Here is a 15,277-nt window from a genome sequence, read left to right as displayed (position 1 = left end):
TCCACGACGTGGTGAAGTCCCAGATGCAGCTACCGCAATACCCCGACCCCCCACAGAATGGCCGACCTGTGTGGCTCAAGAGCCCGATCCGACCACGGCTAAATAAAGACCACAGACCAATCGAAATGCAGGAATCCCTCAGTTGGCCGCGGGAATCCCCGACGTCGCATTCAGCAAATGACTGATCTCCTCGCTCATCCTCTGGGCTTCCCCGGGAGGGAAAAAACAAGGAACACGCAGGGAAACGCAGAAAAGCTGGAATTCCAACCTTACGACATACCTCGAATCTAGCCAGATTCCATCATGCTTGACAATTGCCCACCATTCCTTCGACAATGAACGACCGGCCCGATAACCTTCACCACGACCATTCTTACTCGGAGTCCACCGCCGTTTCCAGACCGCAATCTGTCGCGGTCGCCAGCAGTCGGACCTCTACCTCTCGCGGCTCGAACCCATGGGGGAACCACGACGACGCCTTCGAACTCCATCAGATTGAGACTCACGACGATGATGATCCCTGGTCGCTCTCCTCAGCAGAGTCTCGGGTTGTCACCCGCCGGTCAAGATCGATCGTGGACCAACGCTCTATACGCAGTCAGCCACCACGCAAGGGGCTCGCGGGATGGGTGCAGAAACACTGGGCTCGGAATGTGGTCATGACGGTGCCGGAGAATAAGAATCGCGATCATTTCGGTGAGTCTTTTCTCCGCTATCCAGGGATGGGCGATGGTGCATGTGGAATGCCGGATGTCTTTCCTCAACGAGGGTTGTCTTTCCCAACGAGGGATTCCGCATCGCCAAACCTAACTCGGGAAGCCTCCTGCTAATCTCATCTCGCATAGCTCTGGAACGCACGTTCCTGGCCTATATCCGAACATCGGTCGTTCTGGCAATGCAGGGCGTGCTTGTTGCTCAGCTGTTTCGCCTGCAGCGGGAGTCGACTGCCAACGACCGGCTCGGATATTATGAAGTGGGAATTCCTCTGTCGGTGAGCTGCCATGCGGTCGCTATTGCGGTGGCTGCGATTGGCGCCTATCGTTTCTTCAAGCAGCAACATGCCGTGGCATTGGGAAAGATATATGCAGGGGGCTGGGAACTCAATTGCATTGCTGGATTATTCGCTGCTGTAAGTCTTGAATCACCGCTGGGGGTAACTGTAGAGATTGGAGGACAATGTTTCTGACAGAGCACAGGTGATTCTAGTAACTTTTGTCCTGTCCCTTGTGATTGCGGTGGAAATCGACATGGATAATGACAATACAGCGCTTATGGCATAAAAGTGGGATCAATTTTTCGGAATGTTAAAATAATGTTTACTAGGGATATAGACTAATGCTTAATGCTCAACTCTACCATACACACAAATCACCAAGATACTTGGCCTATAGAACCGGGAACATTGCCAATCACTACGGAGTATATATCCCGCGTTTATTGGGTGTGGAGTGCAATTGTTTCTGAGTTATTGGGTATCTCACCGTAAAAGTCGTTCATATTCGACCTGCCACAGATATATTACCTCGATCACATGGTGAAGCTACAGTGGCAACGAGTATACGTAAGGTTAAGAGGCTGTGCGACTTGCATATATCGAGACCGAACCCACGAGCTATCTCACAAGAAAACCTTAATACTTTTCTGTCTGTCAAAATTTGCCTTTCTGTCCCTATTCGGAACATCCGATCCCTGTTGGATGCGACAAGATTGGCCGGGTCCTGCGGGGAAATAACAACACGAGGTACAGGCTCAGCCACTAACAGCCTTAACCATTCGAACCCATCGTCGGGACTCAATCTACTAGCCGAAGTGGATTGATTGATGGCTTGATTGACACCTCCGTTTTTGACCCTCAGCCTCGCGTTGCTTGAATCATTCATTGAGTAGTCCTACATATTTGACTAGCTCAAATATCCTACCTAGGCTGGGGCCCCGACCGATGATCTGGCGCTGATCTGCCCCTTACCACTGCATGGGTTGATGATCGCGACGGCATTTAAAGACTCGCTCACTCCGCATCGTGCCGTCTGCTGATTTCTTCCCTTTCTTTTCTTTCCTTTCCTTTCCTTTCTTTTTCCCTCGGAGGGAATTGCTCATAACATAAAAGTACCGATAGAAAATCACCGAGACAATCTACTAGAATGCATGCTGCACCATGCCGGGTTTCCAAGAGCTCCTTGATTCCCAGCATCATCTCACAACATACCACCTCTACCACGATGGCCCCGGACACATCCTGATCTCACCAGAGAAGCAATCAAAAGACAAACGAAAAGTGGGCAAATTAAACACCACCAAAGATGCTGGGGACACCACTACCACTCATCCCCAAGGGAGCTTCTACATGCACCGACCATTCCTCAGCTTCCACAATGCCCCCCGCACCCTGCGACACGGCAGCGCCAAGACAGGGGCCCCCATTTGCATCATGAACGACTCACCCCTCTGGGGCCGCTGGAATCTGCAATTCGGCGAAGAAGAGCTCGCACAGGCGCTCGATCCGCGCGGGGTCGTCGCATGGCAATCGCGCAGCAACGCCAACAACAGTCGCGACAACGACGACACCGCGCTAAAGGGCTACAAAGTGCGACGCTGGCGCTTATGGGGAGAGTCCGGCAAGGCCTACCACCGCGAAGTCAACGCCGCCCGGAAACACGACAAACCCGTCCTCCACCGCCAATCCAGCGACAAGGGCTCCTCGGCGGCGTCCTGCACCGAAGACGAAGGCGAGACGCACGACGCCGTGCGCGCCGCCTACACCTCGTCCCTGAAATGGGTGTCGCCCATCTCGAGCCGCACCCGCTGGTACCAGCTGACCTACGACGGAATCGACCTCGTCTGGAAGGGCACGCGCGACCTCCGACGCGGGCAAACCATGCGACAGTGCTTCATGCCGTTTCACCACCTCAAGCTGGTCGCGCGTCTGCCGCCGCTGTTTGTGGGGGACCGCGATAGCGAGGTCCTGCTCGCGCAGTACTCGAGTAGCTGGGGGAGCGAGAAGCACGGCTCGTTGGTGATTCTGGATGAGGTCGTGAGCCGGATTTTCGACCGCGGGCGGTCGTTATCGGAGTCGAGTGGGTTGCGCGGGGCGAAAAGGGCGGACCATCTGGAACGGGTGTACCAGTTGATTTTGACGACGGCGTTGTGCATGATTGTTGGCGAGGGGCAGAAACGGGGGATTCTTTTGGCTCTTTTAGCGTTGATCGCGGAGGGGGTTGGGAGTTGAATTTTGGAGTTGGTTGTCGAATCTTGTTTTTTTTTTTTTTAATGTCTTTTCAATGGACGACATGCTTGACTGTCGGTAACATGCATGTATGATGACTTCTTTCCGGGCTATCCCATATCACTGGTGGTTCGAGACCTGACTTATGCAGAATCTGTATGCGCAAGATGCAATATAGGTCCCGTGAGTTTGTCACGTTATTCTCTCCCCGATTCCATCTGTACTCAACTACTACCAACAGGCTATGCCAAGTTACAGAGACATTTCAATCAAATAAATCCACCCAAGCTCGCCAAGGATCTAAGCGATACATCCTTGTCTCTGAAATGATGTCAGTTGTATCTCATCTTCCCCGCATCCTACCTGCTTCACAGCGTTGGCCAAATACAATTCCAACAGGCTTAAACTTATGCATGAACAGTTTCGTACATCTGCGACACTTGATATGGCACAACAGACGGTTCACCATGTCTAGAAGATTTAGTGGCGTACAAATCCTTTGAAAAGAAAGCAAAAAGCCGTCTCATATACAGTATGCAAACCTAGTAGCAAACGCTACAACACCCAACTACCACTCCCAAAGCACAAAAACGGCGAAAACGCCTGTACCCCATCCCGATGCAACTGATGAACCAACGGGTTCAGCCAAACCGGCGTCGTCCACAGAAGGAACGCCACTACCCACATGTACCCGAGCGCTCGACGCCAACCGGGACTCATCTTGCTGACCATGTCACGAAAGACATACTGGAATGCATTCTCGACGATGATTCCCACAGCCTGTAACATGAAGAAATACATCGCGCCACTCTGCCCAAGCGGTACGCCGAACGCGAGGTCCATACCGAGGTGTACGAGTCCGGAGACTGCGAACGCGAATGCAAGACGGATGTAGCACGCCCATGCTGACGATGGCGGTATACCCAGGGTTGAGGCAATGAAGTTGCCGTTTGAGACGACTGTCTGGCGGAATATTTGGTGCCATGACCTCCTAGATGAACCTTGTCAGTACCTGCTCAAGTCCACCCACTCGAGAATAGAGGGTGTGGAAAGAAGAAAGAAGAAGACATACGACCACAACCGCCGCAGCGTCCACGCCTCCGTCAACGAACCCGCAATCGGCGGCCACTCAACCGGCTCATAGAACCCCAGCGCAACGACCAACATCGCATAAGAAGAATACCCAGCAAGGATAGCCGCTCTGCAGATAACTCCAAACGACACGGTAAACAAGCCCTGCACCAGAAGGCGCCTCGCCGCCCCCTCACCCCAACCCGGCAGCAGTACTGTTCTCACATCTGTCGGCAACATCGCCACGGAATCCGCAACATACATCTCATCCGCCTCAACAGTAAACATCTGCACAGCCACCAGCGCAAAAACAACCTTCACAGCAGCGAGACCCACATACCGCAGCCGACTCGGCACATAGGCCGCATCAGCAGCATCAAAAGGCGGCAACTGATCAATCTGCCAAGGCGTATCGATTCGACGATAATTGAACATGGTATTAACGCCCCAGACGACACGATGGAACAAGGACCTGTGCGCCGTCTTCTCGCGGGTCTTTTTCGCCTCCCATGCGACCTGCGCGTCGTGCGACGCGCGGCTTAGTAGCAGCAGGTCGAACGCGTTGAGCACATTCACCCAGCACATGGCGACGATGGGGCCTCCGACGCGGATCCCCGCGAAGGCTTGTTGTATCGCATGCTGCTGGACGGAGGCTGCGAGGGCGACGACTGCGACTGCGGCGATGGGCCGCGCGGGTGAGTGCGCGGGTGCCAGCGCGACCGTCAGGCCTGTCACGAGCTGCACGAGAAGCCATTGGAGGGCGGGGATGGCCCAGGGCGGTGGTGGCATTCCAGCTGTTTGAATGGTCATTGCTTGCTGCTGGAGGGAGGGATGTGGAAGGGAAGGGAGATAGAGATGTCTCCCATCCCGTGAAGAATTCCTCAGGGGAGGGAATGCGAATTTGGTGATTTTGGGCTGTGATGTGGAGATTGTTTGTTGTTCGTGCTGGCTGCAGGATCATTTATGATTGGTTGGGGTGGAGGTGAGACGAGTCAAGAATGCGCATGTCTTACAACTATTTGTTAATAGTGTGGATTGGCTGCGGGTGTGATTTGGATTGCGATCTTTGTGCAGATCTGCCGCTGCGATGATCAGTGGATCTCTATGGGTTTTATCGAATTTCTCTTTATTCACGAGAGAGATACAATGATAGTCTATTACAAACAGACAAATATTGATTCCGGCATACAGATATTTACGACTACGCAGTCTATATCAATCTCAAAGAAATACATCAGAATACCACAGCTCAGTACCTAACCCGCAGTAGACCATCCCAGCACCACAATAACACTCTTCAGATACTGCACTGGACCATAATCTACCTAAAAGATATCACATCTCAACCCAAACGACAAACCACCACACGTGGGCAAACTCAATTCCCAGCACTGTCGTGACATCACATCCAACCGAACCCTAATCTCCGATCGCAAACAACACCCATAAGAAAAACAACCTATCCACTGCACTCATCCATCCCTCCGTCTAGATAGACAGACAGATAGATAGACAATGACATACAACCCACCTGTCAACTAAACAATGTCATAAAAGCCCCACATAATTCGTTCGCCCCAGGTGGTGAGGTCGCCATGACTTCATCGGCCCTCACCCACCAATGACACTGCAAAGCTGTAGCGTGCGTTCCCAAAGACAATGAAGTCTACTGTTTGAATGCACGCTGTCCAGACCGTGGGCGGGGTTTTATAACTACTTTCTCTATCCCCCTGTCTCTATCTCGACTGTGCTATTGACAGACAGACGGACGAACAAACCGCAGTATCAGCTCTTCAGTAGTGGAAACGCGCCAGCCACAAAGATGACTAAAGATTTGGTTCGTTTTGTTGATTTATGCTTAAAGCTACCTTGCCTACTATACTAGATTGATAGGTGGATGATACTAACTGTACTCAATCAAGACATTCGACATCCGTTACGACAACGAGCTCGCACACGATTACTACCGCGATGGGGCGGACCTCGCTGCTGTGTATGTATTCTTTCTCGTCTTTCCTCTACGCTCCACGCCATCCCCTCCATATAAAACAGTACACGGAGTATTATACAAGCTAATCCAGCCCAACCCAATCACAGAATCCGAGACATCTACAGCGACCGCCAACTGCACATCCCAGACGCGTTCGAGTCGACGCTGACTACCCCGCCTATTCACTTCATGGAGTACGTCCACCCACTTCTCCATCTCTAAATTGAAATAGTCCATCATGGCTAATCGTAAATGTAGGGTCGAGGCGCCCGAGGATATCGACGTCGAGGAGCTGAGGAAGGTGGATGTCCCACCTGGACTGAGTATTGAGATTCAGGATTTCCATGTTTAGTTTGGGTTTGTAGTATTGGGATAGTATATACTGCTATTAGTGATGGATATATGAATGTATATGGTTTGTTTATTTAGTTTGTATCTTTTTTTTATGTGTATGTGGTTATCAAAGGGGAGCCAATATTGGCACTGCTGAGGCATAGTATATTATTTATATACTTTATCTTATATGGCTTCATTGTATAGAGGGTCTAGTACTACTTTTATTTACTGATTCAACGATCAATACTTGTAATAGACTCAGACGTATAAGACAACCACTCATCCTAATCAATAGAGACTTGAAAAAAAAAAAAAAAGAAAAAAAAGAAACAAATATTAACTAACATATGGCGCACGCAAAAGAACCGAGATCCCGTATAGTTAGTATATACGGGAAATATATGTAAAAAAACAAAAAGAAACGACAAGGGCCGGATTCGAACCGACGACCCCGAAGGGATAAGATTTCTAGTCTTACGGATTAACCGCTCTCCCACCTTGCCGGTGTATATTATCTGCTTTTTATTTTGACCTCATGTAGAGTGTACATTTTGTCAGTGCTTAACGTTTGTGGTCACTTCCAAGCCTCTCTTCATGTATTAAGATGACTACTTACTACCTAGACTTCTACGAAACTATCTGGAGGCCATGAGAATGAAATACATTTACTATTATACTAAGAAATATCTACCAGTATACTACTACTGAGTAAAAAATTAAAGTGAAAAATCATATTATCAGATAAAGAAACATCATTATTAAACCATGATCATAAGAACTCATGTACGTCTAAGGAAATTCCATACATTAGAAAAATCATTGCCATCACATCACATCACATCACCTATCCCCTCCGCCTAGTCATCGCATAAAATAAATCAAAGAGATGTATGTTTTTGTGGGTTTTGTTGGTTTAAAGCGACTTCAGCAGAGCATCCAGGATAGGCAAGGCATCGGTGACATCATCAATCAGCAGCGACGTCTCGTTCACGAACTTAGGCGTAAGCAGATCGTGGGCGTTGGACAGCAGCGAGGAGACCTCCTTGATAGTCGAGGGCTCGAGCAGGGGCTCGATGGCCGGGATGAGCGGCTTGACCTTGCCGAGGAGGGGCTTGAAGGCGGGCAGCAGCGGGATCACGTCCGCGAGGACGTCCTCGAGGGTGTCGACCACGTCGGGGGTGAGCAGCTTGTCGGCGCCGGTCACCAGGTTGGAGGTGGAGTTGACGAAGCCCGGGGTGAGCAGCTTCTCGGCGTTGCCGAGCAGGCCGACGATGCCCTCGATGCTCTCCTCCTTGAGGAGGGGCTTGAGGGCCGGCAGGAGCGGCACGCCCATGTCGATGAGAGACTTGAGACCCTTGACGGCTTCGGGGCTGAGCAGCTCGTCCGCGTTGTCGATCAGGCCGCTGGTCTTCTTGACGAAGCCCGGGGTCAGGAGGTCCTCGGCGTTGCCGAGCAGGCCCACGATGCCCTCGATGCTCTCCTCCTTCAGGAGGGGCTTGAGAGCGGGGATCAGCGGCACGCCCATGTCGATGAGGGACTTCAGGCCCTTGACGGCCTCGGGGCTGAGCAGCTCGTCCGCGTTGTTGATCAGACCGCTGGTCTTCTTGACGAAGCCCGGGGTCAGGAGGTCCTCGGCGTTGTTGAGCAGGCCCACGATACCCTCGATGCTCTCCTCCTTGAGGAGGGGCTTGAGGGCCGGCAGGAGCGGGATGGCCATGTCGAGCAGGGACTTGAGAGCCTTGACGGTCTCCGGGGTGAGGAGAGTGTTGGCGTTGGAGATCAGGCCGTTGGTCTGCTTGACGAAGCCGGGGGTGAGAAGATCCTCGGCGTTGTTCAGCAGGCCCACGATACCCTCGATGCTCTCCTCCTTGAGGAGGGGCTTGAGGGCGGGAATGAGCGGAACGGCCATGTCGATCAGGGACTTGAGGGCCTTGACTCCGTCGGGGCTGAGGAGCTCGCTGGCGCTGTCGATGAGAGTGTCGGTCTTCTTGACGAAGCCAGCAGTCAACAGGTTGTTGGCGTTGTCGATGAGAGTCTCGGTCTTCTTGACAAAGCCGGCCGTGAGCAGGTTGTTGGCGTTGTCGATGAGAGTGTCGGCCTTCTTGATGAACTGGGGCGTCAGGAGGTTGTTGGCGGTGTCAACCAGCTTCTCGGTCTTTTCACCGAACTCGGGCGTCAGGAGCTTGCTCGCGACTCCGACGATTCCGCGGAGCTGGTTGTCGACGGGAGGCGCCAGACCGGTGGACAGGTACTTGAAGGTGTTGGTCAACTCGGCGAGGAAGCCGGGGTCGAGGAGGTTCTTCACACCCTCGCCCAGCTCGCCGAGGCCCTCGAGGAAGGGGCTCTTGGGCTTGTCGTCCTTCTCATCCTCGCTGTCCTCACTGTCGTCGCTGGTCTGGCTGTCCTTGCTGCTGTCGCTGTCCTCCTTGTCCTCGTCGTCCTTCTTGAAGGGGTTCAGATCGTCGAGGGGACCACTATCAGAGCTCGAGGGGGCCGGGGCAGAGGAGGAACTGGACGAAGCCGACGCTTCCTCCGTCTTGGCAGGCTTCGTGGGCGCCGGCGCGGGAGCCGACGTCGGTTCTTGCTGACCCTCATCGGTGGATTTGGCGATAGGTAGGTCAATCAGGGGAGAATGGGACTCCTCCTCGGACTTGGAAGAGGTGGGCTTGTCGTCCGAGGAAGAGTCGGCCACCTCGGGGGCATGTTGGTCTTGCTGCTGCTGCTGCGGGTGCGGTTGGGCGTGGGCCGTAGGCGCCGGCTCCTGGGCACTTTGCGCGACGGCAGTGCTGCTGGGCCCATCGTTCTTGTCACCAAAGCCCAGGTTCTCCAGGATTCCGTCCGCCGGGATAGCACCCGCACCATTGGTCGCGACCAGCAGCGCGGTCGCGAAGATTGGCGTGAAACGCATGATAAAGGAGACTTTATTGAAAGAGTTTTCCTTGTTTTTTTTTTGTGTTTTCTGTTTCTTGGGGGTTTGTTTATAGTCGTTCCTTCGTGTTCTCTTCGCCTCAGCAGCAGCAATGCAATTGATCGCAACAGCTCCGGTATCTTGTCTTGAAACTTGACGGGTAAGACAGAGGGCCTGGTCGTTCTGGGGATCGAAGAAAGAGCATCTCCGCGAAAGGGAGACAGCTCTATATGTGGATGCAAACTGATGACGATCGTCGTCGAGTTGAGAAACTAGTTCCCCGCGATCCGTCCTTGGGGCGACACTAAAACCTGCTGGCTGCTGTTCCTCTCCATATCCAGCATAGTAAATTGGGTCTAAACCGAGGTCGCCCCTCCACTGTTCCCCCCATGTGCCGCCATGTGATGAGATTGTTATATGGGACCGGACGATGCTAATCACAGTCCTGCCCAACGGACTTAATTTAGCCAGTGCCTAGGCAGACAATAGCCCAATCGACTATCGTCCAGCGCGATCGTATCCCTGTCGCTTGCGAGCCCCCTCTCCCCATGGGGGAAGTTATCCAATCCCCATGCTCCGCCCTCCGCATCTGGTGCTTACTTTCTTGGATCATGACCTGTTGGCTCCGGCCGGTATCTCCTGAGCCTTGGACAGGGTGGTGACTAGTGCGCCTCTAGCTACTGACGAGGTGGGTCGTCCGGGATAGTTCTTGGTTCCAGTCCAATTGACGTCAAATACGGTGACAGCCTCGCATTGGCATTTTGTATACGATGGGAGCTGACCGTCGTTGGACTCCTTGGAGTGCCACAGGACATCAGGCTCCGCACCGTACGCGATGAATATCCGTTAACCTTCACCGGGAGGAGCCGCTTTCCTATCAGGATAGATTCGGGATGGTGAGAGAAAATCTCCAGCCAGTCGAACCCACAGATGCCATACGTACTCCGTAGACAGAAGAGATTCTCGGTGAGAGAGACGCACTGGGGGAACAATGTAACGTTCCTTGATCCCAACCGACCAGAAAAACCGCAAAGACGAGATAGTTAGCCAGTGGAGATGGCTGAAGTAGTCGGGGGAAAACATCAAGAAAAGGGAAATTGTGATGTCGATCGAGGCGCCGATCCCCGTGCGGGAGAGGGTAATGTTGGTCGGTCAGTGAGACATTGTTGAGGGGGGAAGCTGGTCATGAGTTATCCAGCTCCGATAAGTCTAATAGATTAAAATTATGTCACCTTTTAATTTAAAAATGCATGGCACGACAATTGGCCTGCAAATGATGCGGGTGGCGCGATGCTTATCAAATGGTGGCGGTCTTGACCGTATTAACCCTGTCGACAAAGGCGAAGGAGGAGAGGAGAGAGAAAGGAAGGAGATGCGACTAAGGGAACCTGATGGAATGTCGTGGCTCTGTTGTTGGGGTTGTGACTCTCATTCCTTCTCTGGATCCACCATACTCAACCAATGCGATTGATGGACCCCTGATGAAAACCCCAAGTCTGGTTAAATCCCCTGCCTATCTTCTCGTACACTAAACGGCTTGCTTTTACGGACCATGGAAAGACATGGTAAGCGAGAACCAACTTTGATCAGAAGATCCTATACTATACAAGTGTTCGAACAGTGGTGACTGTACTGGTGCAACCCGCGTGGGATCAACAACCACCTGCATGTGAGATCAAACGATCGCGTTAGCAGGGAAGACAGGAACAAGTTCCAACAGCATCGACCGGAATGTCTGGAACTGAGTTCTGGCAGGGTACCCAAAGCATCGGAGCATATGAATACGCCAGACTTTCCCCCCGTTCCTGGGGGGGGGGAAAACACCAAGACGATAAACAAACACAGCCTCTCTCTGGCTTTGGAAGAATGGAAGCAGACCCCACATCGGATGGATGCTTTGGATCCACCGGGAAAACTTCTCAAAAAAGCAAGAGGCCCACCCGACAGTCCCCAGTTGTCCCAATAATCCCATCCCCATACTCGTCGCCCACGATCCTCTTGAACCACTTCCCCGTGGCCGCGATAGGACGCGGGTGTCTCAGAAGTGGGAAGTAGTAGTATGATTCCCCCTCCACCGCCAATTACTGGGGTACAAGTCCTTCCACCCCACGTGAATCACGAAGCTGGAGCCGATAACCAGTTACTGGACTATTATGGAGGCGACATATTAGTGGTCCATTGGCCAAATGGACCATACCACTTCCCCAGAAAATAGCCGAGGGTCTATCCCGATCAGCGGCGACGACGAGTAAAGTGTTAGGCGATAGATAGGTCACTCTGCAACTATTTACTGTATTTAGGACCCCTCCCCGACTCTCTCCGCGTCGTATCACTCCAAACGGAGCACATCCCCGATGTCTGACGTCGGAGGGGATCCTCAGATCAGGGCGGGGCCCCGCTTCATGCGCCTTTATCTGGAGTCGCTTGCAACGCGGGGGTTGTGAGGTGTGCCGTGTGCGTCTCTTGCTTTGCCACCCGCCTGTGCCATGATCTAGATGGCGTCATACGGTCTGAGTTAATTTATTCGGTTATGGATTCCTGTCGTCTTTATTTGGCTCTGAATAAATTAAACTCATAAATTAAAAAAGTGGGGGAGGTGATGAACCTAGGTATCTGGCCGAGTGTTTCGATCGTGCATATGACAGAAACTCTACTTCTATTATAGTGACGAGATGTTTATGACTAACCTAGATCACAGAGAATTCTGTAGAATCAAACAAGCTGACTAAATAAAGGATTCAGTGGATGATAAGGATGGGTGATACATAAGGAATGAGCTATAATAATCTCGAGCAGGGTCATTGATAAGACACAACGCTACTGCGTGGACAACGCGAGACAATCCCGTTGAAAACAGCCAAATTCTTGATGACATTGTGTGTTTGTTTGTAGAGTCAAAAAGAAACCCGCAAAAACTGGCTGGGAAAGAACTTTGCTCAGGTGTTGGTTGCATCACTGGTTCAAGTTGCACAAGCACGGAAAGCCGGACCAGTTATTGAGGAGCCACTGAAGCTGTCCGGTCGTGTCTTTTGGAGCGATTGCAACGCTGGTATTATTCAGCGGAGATGTCTAGATGCTCTTCAAGTGTCTCTGGGCCGATTAATATCTCGTCCATGGCTACTATGCAGAAGTGTCGGTGTTGCCATAATAACCTCTCGGTCTGTCGCTGGAAAATTGAGACCGAGTTGATAAACCCAATCTCGGTGACAACTGAAGTCTGAACACTTCTTTTGACAGCATGTTCTTGCTTGTCGATTATCCACCACTGCTGGATGATTAAAGACCATCTTGAATCCAATGGTATTGTGTTGTGTTTGTCTTCCTCATCAAGGAACTCATGCTGGTCACCCATGCGGTGCAAAATCAATGATGAAATCGATCATAGCACGCCGGTTGAGAATATTGTACCCATATGGAGCAACAAGCATATACACGGCGGAGACCGACCGTCTCGCGTGCCTAAGTTGTGAACGGCTCCAGTGGTGGGGGTAGACATTCCAAAATGGAGAAACGCGACTAAGAGCGCATGCGAGTGCTATCATTGTGGCGAGACCCAAGTGTCGTCGGCATGGGAATCTTACCGACATATATATGTCTAAATTCCCTGCATATCCCAAGACCTGAGATTGCCGATGATCACAAGGACTATCTGTGTCCGGCTGAGCGCCACGTTGAGTCGGTTCTTTTGAGTCGGTTCTTGTCTGCTATGAACCCAACTTTGCGCGCATTGGGAATGGCTTGGTCATGGAAAAGACGACCAGAGGTGTCTTTGGTTTTGAACAGCGCGAATTGTAAGATCAACAGTTCGAAAATACTTCGGAGGTCAAATCTTCGCGTTTCGTCGGACCGAAAGCTATAGACGAATCCGCTTAAATTGGGCCGTATGATATCTCGATACTATCATCGATGGTAAAGTCGAGAATCATATTTCATGCAGGCTGTGATTGAGGCCGTAGCGCTAGCTCCCATCTTCAAAAGACAATGGCATCAATTAAACCATCTATGAGTCTTGTGGCGGGACAAAGCACGTCAAAGCAGGTTCCGTGAACTTTGCGGATATATATATATAGCTTGGCGTATCTCAAGCAATAAGAAGAAGGAGAAACTGTGCGAATCATGGCCTGCGCTGCATGGCGACAATACCTTTGACGATGATACTAACGCAAGTGAGTACCGTTGACGTCCCAACCAGGTGGCGCCAGATGTATTGATTGTTGAACTTTCCATTGAGATATCAATCATATCAAGCCCGACCAAATACTGGTTCGTTTTTTGGTGCGGTGGCTGACCTGACAGAACTCTTCTAGTGTTATTGCACCGATGCAGAGGATCGGACGATGTACTCTTGTAGTATCCAGCCATATCGCTGTTATGCTCGTTGTTCCTTTGCCCACCACGTGGACCATGGTTCCGTGGATCTGGTTAGTTCATGTCTTCATGTCCGGGGCCTTCTTGCTGAGCACTTGGACGTTCCATCTTGCTGCTGCGCGAGTCAAAGGGTCGGAGGAGCAGAGAGATTCTCCCATGTCTGCTTCAGCGCGTGATTTGGTGCTGGATGGTGGAAGGTCGGATCAATGGCATGCTCAATATGCGTCAATCTGAGCATATTACTGAGATTCCAAAACCTTTAGGGGCCTTTTGTGCCCATAATACGGTCAGCCGATTTATTGGTTCGATGTGTGAAGCATGCCGCCCGGGCCATCATTGGCGACTGCTTCAGTATACTGCTTCTTCATGAGAGGATATCCTGACGACCTTGGCAATTTTGGTGTTCTTAGCGATTTTTCGAGGAGCTCGTAACCTGTGGCGTGCTGCACCAAAATACTGAATCAGTATTTGGTCGGGTTTTGATATGATTGAAATATATTTCTGCTAGGGATCGAAGTGCTATCGTTTTGTAGGCACTGGCCGCTGGTATAATATTGGGATTGCTTTCCATGATTCGGGGACCTTTATAGTTCATAGCATAAAAGCTGTTGCTTGTCCTTGTGTCTGTGCATTCTTTGGCAATAGTTGTTGGTTGATATTGGTTCTCTATAGAGTTGGCTGGTTTAATCGGTGCCGTTGGTTGAAGGATGTATAATATATGTATATGGACTGCCGGGCGAAAGTGGTTCTTGAGTTGGGGATTATGAGAGGGGAAGAAGTTGGAAGAGGGATAGAGGTCTTATATCTCTGGCGTGTCTACTATTCTGCTAAGACAATGAATGAACTACGGTCAATGAATGAAGTCGAAAGTGCTTTGAAGTTATTGTTCACGTCATAGAGGCTGTAGATTCGCCAATTACTTAGGAATATGCCCAGCCACATCACTGTAGTAGCCTGTCAATACAATGAACCGTTTGATCACTTAAATAAGTTCCTGGGTAGGACACAGGTCCCAAGGTACCACAGATAGAGTAACTCATCATGTGTAATGTGATTAGGGTTGAAGCTGAACAGAATGATCTATCCGTGATGGCCACATGAGAAACCACCACATGATGAGAAACTTAGTAAATCAATGAACCGTCCCACAATCATACAAAAAGCCACACCACAGATCAAAGCAAACACTCAATCAAACCCTGTTAGCAACATCCACACCCAGCAAACAGTGGTGCAGTGGTCAGGTCAAACAGGAACCACCACAGTGGTGAGGTCATCCACACGACCCGAGCACGGTCAATCCCACCCAATGTAACAGTCTCCACGTCATGGTTATTTGGCTCATATAACACAGTACCTCTCTCCTACCTAGGAACCATTC

General features: G+C 51.1%; 5 protein-coding genes and 1 non-coding gene across 6 annotated transcripts; 3 read left to right on the top strand and 3 right to left on the bottom strand.

Moving 5' to 3' along the window:
• Window positions 1-5: 5 nt before the first annotated feature.
• On the top strand, window positions 6-1,338 carry P168DRAFT_287603 (DUF202 domain-containing protein). The gene is made up of 3 exons (XM_024836608.1): window positions 6-696; window positions 846-1,129; window positions 1,197-1,338. Exons 1-3 carry the CDS (start codon window positions 336-338, stop codon window positions 1,278-1,280), a joined length of 729 nt encoding a protein of 242 aa, XP_024695703.1. The 5' UTR covers window positions 6-335; the 3' UTR covers window positions 1,281-1,338.
• Window positions 1,339-1,851: 513 nt separating this feature from the next.
• Window positions 1,852-3,302, top strand: P168DRAFT_287602 (uncharacterized protein). Its single transcript, XM_024836607.1, has one exon. It carries the CDS (start codon window positions 2,156-2,158, stop codon window positions 3,224-3,226), a length of 1,071 nt encoding a protein of 356 aa, XP_024695702.1. The 5' UTR covers window positions 1,852-2,155; the 3' UTR covers window positions 3,227-3,302.
• Window positions 3,303-3,711: 409 nt separating this feature from the next.
• P168DRAFT_324552 (wax synthase family protein) lies at window positions 3,712-5,339 on the bottom strand. The gene is made up of 2 exons (XM_024840856.1): window positions 4,296-5,339; window positions 3,712-4,214 (listed from the first exon to the last, which is right to left on the bottom strand). The coding sequence occupies exons 1-2, from the start codon at window positions 5,102-5,104 to the stop codon at window positions 3,779-3,781; spliced, it is 1,245 nt and encodes a 414-aa protein (XP_024695701.1). The 5' UTR covers window positions 5,105-5,339; the 3' UTR covers window positions 3,712-3,778.
• Window positions 5,340-5,987: 648 nt separating this feature from the next.
• On the top strand, window positions 5,988-6,727 carry P168DRAFT_324551 (uncharacterized protein). The gene is made up of 4 exons (XM_024840855.1): window positions 5,988-6,131; window positions 6,217-6,287; window positions 6,392-6,478; window positions 6,543-6,727. The coding sequence occupies exons 1-4, from the start codon at window positions 6,117-6,119 to the stop codon at window positions 6,634-6,636; spliced, it is 267 nt and encodes an 88-aa protein (XP_024695700.1). The 5' UTR covers window positions 5,988-6,116; the 3' UTR covers window positions 6,637-6,727.
• A 315-nt stretch (window positions 6,728-7,042) lies between these two features.
• On the bottom strand, window positions 7,043-7,123 carry P168DRAFT_t35. Its single transcript has one exon. It is a non-coding gene; the product is annotated as a tRNA-Ser (tRNA).
• Window positions 7,124-7,533: 410 nt separating this feature from the next.
• Window positions 7,534-9,528, bottom strand: P168DRAFT_279109 (uncharacterized protein; the record flags this gene model as incomplete). Its single annotated transcript, XM_024835753.1, has 1 exon — window positions 7,534-9,528. One exon carries the CDS (start codon window positions 9,526-9,528, stop codon window positions 7,534-7,536), a length of 1,995 nt encoding a protein of 664 aa, XP_024695699.1.
• Window positions 9,529-15,277: the final 5,749 nt, after the last annotated feature.

This window comes from Aspergillus campestris, assembly GCF_002847485.1.
Source record: "Aspergillus campestris IBT 28561 chromosome Unknown P168scaffold_2, whole genome shotgun sequence".
In the NCBI taxonomy this organism is placed as follows: Eukaryota; Fungi; Ascomycota; class Eurotiomycetes; order Eurotiales; family Aspergillaceae; genus Aspergillus; species Aspergillus campestris.
This window is presented reverse-complemented; position numbering and strand designations above follow the sequence as displayed.